General features: G+C 36.7%; 2 protein-coding genes across 2 annotated transcripts; one reads left to right on the top strand and one right to left on the bottom strand.

Annotated features, from left to right (window-relative positions):
• Nucleotides 1–547: 547 nt before the first annotated feature.
• LOC143628347 (putative F-box protein At4g05475) lies at nucleotides 548–1494 on the top strand. The gene is made up of 2 exons (XM_077097967.1): nucleotides 548–873; nucleotides 953–1494. The coding sequence occupies exons 1-2, from the start codon at nucleotides 554–556 to the stop codon at nucleotides 1470–1472; spliced, it is 840 nt and encodes a 279-aa protein (XP_076954082.1). The 5' UTR covers nucleotides 548–553; the 3' UTR covers nucleotides 1473–1494.
• A 466-nt stretch (nucleotides 1495–1960) lies between these two features.
• LOC143628346 (protein phosphatase 2C 70-like) lies at nucleotides 1961–7120 on the bottom strand. Its single transcript, XM_077097964.1, has 13 exons — nucleotides 6912–7120; nucleotides 6293–6452; nucleotides 6052–6222; nucleotides 5778–5953; nucleotides 4889–5047; nucleotides 4669–4797; nucleotides 4524–4585; nucleotides 4282–4417; nucleotides 3586–3680; nucleotides 3358–3473; nucleotides 3137–3266; nucleotides 2208–2262; nucleotides 1961–2135 (listed from the first exon to the last, which is right to left on the bottom strand). The coding sequence occupies exons 1-13, from the start codon at nucleotides 7095–7097 to the stop codon at nucleotides 1968–1970; spliced, it is 1743 nt and encodes a 580-aa protein (XP_076954079.1). The 5' UTR covers nucleotides 7098–7120; the 3' UTR covers nucleotides 1961–1967.
• Between the last annotated feature and the right edge of the window lie 1098 nt (nucleotides 7121–8218).

Below are 8218 nucleotides of genomic sequence, written 5' to 3'. Positions count from 1 at the left end.
TATATATTTAAATGTGACAGTCTAGTCCGGTCCGGTTTATACAGTTTGAAAATATTGAAATCGTAAATGAAACTGGTTTGAAAATTTTTGAAACCGATTGACCAAAAGTATAAAACCGATAACCGATATGAATGGTTTCATTGTGTTAAACCGATTCATGAACACCCCAATTTACCAATTGTTTATTTTTAATTTTCGTTATATTTTCTTTTGGCCCCCTCATTGATTTCTTTGGCACGTTCTAGGACGGGTGCTTCAATTCCATGTTTTGCTTTATGTTTCTCTTTTCTTTATTAATATTCCTGTATAGGTACATTTGATCTGTCTCTAAAATCCACAATTACTATGAACTGGAATTTGAAAGATGTAATTGAAAATGAATATGATGTTGACTCGACTTTCAAACAAACAAGAGCTGTAGAGGAACTGGGAAATGTTTATTCTGCCACTCGAGTATTTGTATCAGTTTTTTGTATCATATTGCTTAGAAATTTGTTATATTAAGTAATTATTTTTATAAATCATACATGATTTGTGCGTTATAAATAAAGTGATGATGATGAATCAACCGAAAGCCATCAAGCTGGAGACAAGGAACTGGTTGGATCTCCCCTCAGATGTGACGGCCAATATACTCCACCGAGTTGGTGTTGAAGACGTTCTTGTGAATGCCCAGAACATATGCACTGCTTGGCGTGAAATCTGCAAGGACCCTGCTATGTGGAGGGTCGTTTATATGGACGCCTTTACCATGTTCTGTATTCGCTATACTGAGATGTATAAGCATGTTATTGACAGAAGCCAAGGCCAACTGGTTGATGTTACCATAGTGGAAATTTGCAATAATGAGATTCTTGAATACATTGCTAACAGGTATTATGGAACCTTAATATAACTATCTGTCACTTGTGTAAAACCCAATAATTCTGCACCACTAATCATACTTTGGCAGGTTTAGTCAACTTAAGCGTCTCACAGTTGAATGCTTTGATTCGTATATGAAAGAGAACTGGACAGTATCTTTGAAGAAATTTCCACTATTGGAGGAACTCAGTGTTGATGCAATAGACGTAAAGGATGTAGATATTGTAACCGCTGGCCTTTATTGCCCCATGCTTAAAAAACTAAAACTGAATCAAGCATTCTTTAGATGCCGGGATGAATATTTTAGATACTGGGTTGAGAGGCGTGGATTCTGGGATGATCAAGATATCGTTGATGATGAGATAGCTATGGGTGTCGGGCAACACTTACATGAGTTAACGCACCTTGAACTCATGGGGAGCACCATGTCAAATGAAGGGCTGAAGATGATTCTGGACGGTTGTCATCAACTTCTGACACTTGATTTGCGTGGGTGCTACTTGATCAATCTTGATGGAGATTTAGGGAGAAGATGCTTGCAGCAAATTAAATGTGTAAAACGCCCCAACGATGCTGTTGACGAGTTTACTTGTACAACAGTAGGGTGACATGGCATGTGACGTTTATGATGAACCTTTTGATGATGTGGCTGCTCCCTGCAAGAACAACATTTTTACCTGCCTACTCTTAGTAACTTATATTATGCTGATAATTTAGGAATTACAGTTTGCCTCTATCATACCTACAAATGACTGTAACACTTACATCATCATATCTTCATGAAAATGCATTTCTTTGATTATTTTATTAAACCCTTTATCTATATTGTGATACAAAATAGTTAGGGTTAGGGTTATGCCTTCGGCACAAAGAATTAATACTCGAGTTGTGTTCGGGTTTCTCAAAAAACTCACTTTCCGTAACAAATGTAACCAATCAAGCGCATTCTGTAAGTGGAGGTTTGCCAAACTAGTAAACAATTGACTGAAAACAAGGTGCAACCTTTCCCTATTTATGAACATAAGCACCTTTCAACAAGCGTCAAAACTATAGTTCACTGTTCACATATAACAATAAACATAATAAATTAGACGTCAACTCTATTATTCTATACATACATCATCACGGTTGTAAGAATTGTATACGTCAAAATCTAAGAAAATTATCGACGTATTGTCCTTCGTACGCTGTGATCTAGCCTCACTCAACAACGCTTCGGCAATCCTTTCGGTTGAATCATGTTCAGAACTCGCAGCATTTCTCTCTCTTTCCTGCACAAGTAAACCAAGGTTACAAGTGTACTTGACATGAAGTAATTATTTGGTTTCGGATGAATGTGTAACCTGACGGACAATTTGCATTGCCTTCTTAGAGCTAACCACGTCCCAAAACCCATCACTGCATCAAATTCAAACCGTTTTAGCATCAGACAAGTAGACCAACACGCACTGGTTTCAGTTTCTATAAACCCTAAACCCTAAAACCAAGGTTCATATTCAATACTAAAACTTTTAGGACCCGATTTGGTTCATGGAATTCAATAAATTTCAAGTTGGAATTGGAAAACATCCCATTCATAATTGTGTTTGGTTACCAATTCCATTAATAAATTTTCAAACCAAGCATAATACAATTTTATGTTGGAACTAATTCCAAATACAATTCCAATTCCATTTCCTTTCAAAAAATTCTGCGAACCAAACGAGAACTTAGAAACGAAAGAATTATTCACAAGTATGGCTGCTAACGAGTAAGCTAAGCTGAGTCCGACTTCAGCTCCAACTCGAAGTTAAATGAGCTAGCTCGGCTAGAAAATTCTCAATGAGCAGACATTTGAGCTCAAGCCGACAAGCCAGGTCATTTATTTATATAAATTTAGAAAACTATATGGATGGATATAATAACATAAAGAAAAATACGAATAATAACCAAGTTTCCCACGTGATAGAAGTAGAGTGACTTTAGTGGAACAAAAAAATGTTTTAAGTGACTATAGCGGACACTCCAAACACTTATTTACTACTGAGTCAAAATTTCCCTCTGTTTACCTATAAAAATCGGGTTTCTTTAATGAGCTACTTAAGTTGAATGAGCCACAAACTCACTCACCTCGGCTCAATCTCGGAAGTCTCCTCGTTTAAACAGAATTTATATAATGACAGAATATTAATACACACTAATTGATAAAAAGCATCATAAAACTCAGATTAGTAAGGAAGAAACTAGCACTAAATGAGGGGTGACACTATAAAGAGCAAAATGGTAACTTTACCTGGCCATTATAGCAAAATCATGGTTTTCTGAATTCATATACACGACCTGACTAATGTACGGTTCAGAACTGAATCGACCATCCTGCTGCTTAAGAAACTTGTCCCCCAGCATTCTTGCAAGGTTTAATCCTGATCACACATTATCCAAAATTGCTGACTAAATAACCATAACAAAAGGTAGTTAAAGACAGGCATTCTTTAACAACAAATCCTTATTTACCACATAGTCGTGTTTCCCCGTCCTTTAATGGCTCTCCAACTGCTGCCATCCGCAGTCTTTCGTTACCACTGGATATACGATGGTCTTCCGACATCTTAACCGGTTTCCCTTCAATACTGTACAAGTAATATAAAGATCAATGTTAACATAACTACTAACATGACATCAACACATCTTAATACATTCTTAATACAATTTAAACAGAAAATGTATGAGCACAAGACATACTTTGCAATGCAGGTTGAATCACCAACATTCGCACATTGAGCAAAGTAGTTGTCTTGACCATCAGCCCAGATTAAAAGCACTGTTGCGGTACAACCCTGAAAATAGTCTGATTAGTACACAGCATAATAACATAAAGGTCAGGTTGTCTGTCACATCATACGGGCCGTATGGGTCATATGATGTCAAATCAAGTCTGCACATCAGAGCCTGTCACATCATACAAGCCGTATGATAGGGCTGAAGGATCATATGAGCCGTATTGTCAATGATAATATCAGTCATTTCTTTGTCAATCAGACACGTCATACGAGCCGTACGATTTGGACCTCATAGGACCCAATGACCCATGTGACCATTTCCGTGCTATCATACGGCCCGTTTGACCACTTTCCCCCCTATCATACAGCCTGTATGACACCTCAGTGGTGTCAGGATAGTGCGTCAGTGGTATTTATTTAGCATTGTCCTAACATAGATATATAATAATCTCTTTCATAAGTGTCAAGGACATTGCAATTTGCCCTTTTTATCAAATAGTGATCAAAGGAATCAGTTTCTTGTTAACTAGCTTCGTCATGAAACAATATAACTTTTAGCATCAATTTCTAAGTGCACATGTACAAAAAACATATGAATATATTTTAATCAATATGTGATCCTAACATTTGTGGTCCAAAACCGAAGGAAAAGGAAAACCTCATATAAGTGGTCCAAATGCGCTTCTGTTTGAGAGAATGCTTCTCTAAGAACATCTGAAGCATCACAATGTGAAAAAACCTTCTCTCTTCTAAGTGTATCAGATAAGATTCTAGTAACCATCTCAGGCATCAATCTGCAGAAAGAATTTAAACAAAACCATATATCAATTATGAAAATGTGGACATATCCCATTTACCAATAAACTATAACAATATATTAATAATCAAAGTAACACAAACTTGCTGGCAGATGAGGCAGCAGCGACTCCACCATGCCCATCACATATGCCAAACAGTCCAAACTGCAAAACAAACATTGTACATCACTAGCCTTTCCAATATTAAACATAAGCTTAAAGTAATGAATAAAAAATATTAGGGTTACCTGATCAGCCCCGGATAAAGGCCAATGGTAATACAACACATCCTCCATTGGTAGTTTCTTCCCGCCTCTACGCGCACACATTGGATCCGACACTACTCCAATTCCAAACGGGAGCTTATTAATTTGAACCTGAAAAATTATCCAAAACGTAATCATTTTTAAAAATAAAATTAAAGATTGTTAAGATTAAAACAATATCCAACTTGGCACGTCAACTCACGGATATCTTTGAAGCTGTGCCAAGAGTGATCACATCTCCACTATTTAGCTCCACCGGATCACCCCAATGTCTAGTTCCGGTTTGAACACGGTGGACAGCCCTGGAATTCAAAAGGGTTCCATTCAAGCTGCCCAGGTCAACCAGCTCCCATTTCAACTTCTGAAATGAATATGCAACAGAAAATTTGTGATTCAACCCCAACACCAGATAAAAGAAGTAGGGGTGTGCATGAAACAGAAAAAACCGACACGTAACTATAATAACCAAAACAGACAGTTTGGTTTTGAGTTTTTTTTTTTCAAAAACAAAATCAAGTTAGGTTTGCATGTACTGAAAACCAAAAGACTTAACAGAACCAACTTTTATAACTGTTCCGAGCCTGTAAAAACCCAAAAAACTTGCCGTTTGTTATTGAATATATATGATTTAGAAATGTTGAATAATTTATAAAAAATTAAAAAATGATGTAGCTCATTTATTTTTAACCCAAATGTGGAATAATCAATCCCAAATTTAAAAAAAAATTAGGCCCATAGTTTCAGTCCCAAATTCATTATTTTGGGCCAGTTTTCAGCCCAAATGGTAAAACTGAAAAAAAACCAAAACTGAACCCATTGTGTGATGATCAATTAATCATCGGTTAAAAATCAATTTTAGCTCAAAGTTTCAGTCCCAAATTCAATATTGTATGCCATTTTCTTTGGGCTAAAAATTTCAAGCCCAAATGGTAAAACCAAAACTGAACCAAACCAAACCCACTGTGAAAACTAAAAACAGAAAAAATCAAAACCACTTTCAAAAAACCAATTTTTGTTTTGAGCCCCAAACCGACCAATGCACACCCCTAAAAATATTAATAAGGTATTGAGGCATTGCAATAGACTCTCACATTTGGGTTCCAGTTAATCATGGCATGCTTTCCAGACACTTCTGAATCTACAACTAATACATTACTAGGGGAAACTCTTCCAAGGGTCAACGGGAGCTTAGACTTATTTGTTGACTGTACAAAGTAATGTGCCCCGCATGAAGGACCAGAAATAACCTCCAAATTAAGAATGCTTCCTGCACTTCTAACAGAAATATTTGATAACACGTCTTACAGAGACAAAATTATTAGCTTAAAAAAAACTAACTCCACATGCAAGAGAAGGAGAAATTACTTTGATCTTCAGAATATTTAGAAACTAGCAACCTTGAACTACCATTCTTTTTCAATTTGTGACTTGAATCCTCGGTCACATCGTATTTCTGTTCGCCAGCTGGACGTTTGAGAGTTTGACCAATCACAACGCCCTCCGAATGGTCAGACATATCAAGCATATGACTGTCACCTGCAAAGAGTGTATGAAATATGAGTTACAAAGATCAATTCTGTTTACTCGTCACAAGCATAAAGCGTACCATGATGTGGCAACGGGGAAGGAGTGGATGGAACCCTGTGGTTATGAGGTGAACCGAGATGCACATCGGTCTGATGACATGGACCTTCGTCACTAGGTCGCTCGGTAATGTTGCTCTCCAAATCTTGAGAAACCAAAGGCTGTTGTTCATCTTCCTGAACCTAAACATGATATTTAAAATATTAATTATCTTTTAAAAAAATTACAACTTGTTGATGCAAATGCCCAATTTAAACGTATCCTTCCTTAATAATCAGTGGATTTGGGTCTGAAACCGATAGCATAAGTCTGTAGTACTAAACCCAATTACAACTTGTTGATGCAAATGTCCAATTAGTTGATAAAAATCAATCATTTTTGGTCGATCAGCATACGCAAGATTTGATGTGCAGAGTTAAAAACTAATCGAAAACGGATCAGACCCAATTCATAAATCCAAAATCCCCAAGTGGGTTTGGTTCATAAATCAAAAAAAATGTGCTAACTTGAGTACCAACCAGACACGATTAATATAAAATATTGAAACAAACCCTAGAAAATACCATTGAAACAAGAAGATCAAAAACCCTAGAAATAATAATATTATAAGAAATGCAATTGATCGAGAAAGAGAAACATACATCGGAAGAAGTGGAGGCTTTGATGGTTTGAGAACGGAAATTGGGAGCGAATAAACGCCATGGTTTGCAGGCGATGAAGATGATGAGGAGGAGGATGAAGAGGGTGATGAGGAGGATGATGGGTGAAACGACGTCGTTGGTGGCAATGCCATCTAACACCACCGCCATAAACGGCTGCATCGCCATCGATCGATAGGGCTGAGATATAGATGTATTATATATATGTATATATATATATATGTATATGTATCTCTGTATCTGTATGTCTGTGTCTGTGTCTGTGTCTGTGTTAAGAGTAAGGATGAGAACCGAGCCAAACACCCCCTTTGGGCTGAGGCTATCGAGAACCTAGGTATGAGATGATCAGCCTAAAGTGGCCTAGTGATAGGATTATAAACAATATAAACTGACCGCATTAAATCGGACGAGACTTTCTGTGTTTGTCCGTTAAGTTTTTTGTCGGATAAACGGATGGTTCACGAACACTCTAACGAACGAAAATTCGTGTTTGTGTCCATCCATTAAGGAATTGAGTTTGTTCGCGTCCGTTCGTTTATATTGTAAGCGGACGCTAACGGACGCTAATAAACAAATGAACGCTAAATGGCAAACGAACACTAATGAAAATTAATGAGCAAACATACATAAACGGCTCTAATAAGCAAACAAACATAAACTATTACATACCAATTCATAAAGAATAATCATAAGTCCATAAAGTTCACCCATAAATCCATAATTGCACCACATGATATCCAAAAAAAAAACTTAATATAACATAGTAACCAAATATAGTCTTAACAAAGCAATGTATTGAGGTTCAAAATCCACAAATCTTCTAATGTTTCACAATAAATAAGCTCAAATTCTTCATTCTTTAGAAATTTCAACATACACAATATCATTTCATCATTTTCCTACAATTATCAAAGAAAATAAGTATCGCATATTAATAAAAAATAAAAATTAGTTGAAAACAAATACCGTGTATTTTTCTTCTTTAAAGCCCATAGTAACTGCGATATCTAGCATTATCGGGGATGGTCATTACCGGACGTAATCGGACGGACATTAACTAACGTTCACTAACACGGTCTCTGTCCGTGTTCGTCCATTAAGCTTACTGGAAAATATTTTTTTATGCCTGGTTTGTTTATTAAACGGGCGAACATAAACGAACTTCCCACCGAATGGACGACCGCTAGACGTCTGGTTCGCTTACAACCTTACCTAGTAGTATGAAGGATTTGGGTTAAGCCTTTAAAGATTGTTAGTTCAAATCCTGAGCCTACCTAGGTTTTTGTCCT

The sequence above is a fragment of the Bidens hawaiensis genome, unplaced genomic scaffold, assembly GCF_021521415.1.
Source record: "Bidens hawaiensis isolate Kalapana, Puna unplaced genomic scaffold, B.hawaiensis_p1.1 tig00004931_1, whole genome shotgun sequence".
NCBI lineage: Eukaryota > Viridiplantae > Streptophyta > Magnoliopsida > Asterales > Asteraceae > Bidens > Bidens hawaiensis.
This window is presented reverse-complemented; position numbering and strand designations above follow the sequence as displayed.

Excerpts from the sequence above, each read along its gene's own strand:
- LOC143628347 (XM_077097967.1), top strand. The coding sequence starts at position 554 with ATGATGATGAATCAACCGAAAGCCATCAAGCTGGAGACAAGGAACTGG. Across the intron at positions 874-952 it reads CTTGAATACATTGCTAACAG|GTTTAGTCAACTTAAGCGTC; the intron begins GTATTATGGAAC and ends ATACTTTGGCAG.
- LOC143628346 (XM_077097964.1), bottom strand. The coding sequence starts at position 7,097 with ATGGCGATGCAGCCGTTTATGGCGGTGGTGTTAGATGGCATTGCCACC. Across the intron at positions 6,453-6,911 it reads AAGCCTCCACTTCTTCCGAT|GTTCAGGAAGATGAACAACA; the intron begins GTATGTTTCTCT and ends TATCATGTTTAG. Across the intron at positions 5,048-5,777 it reads TGATTAACTGGAACCCAAAT|AAGTTGAAATGGGAGCTGGT; the intron begins GTGAGAGTCTAT and ends TATTCATTTCAG.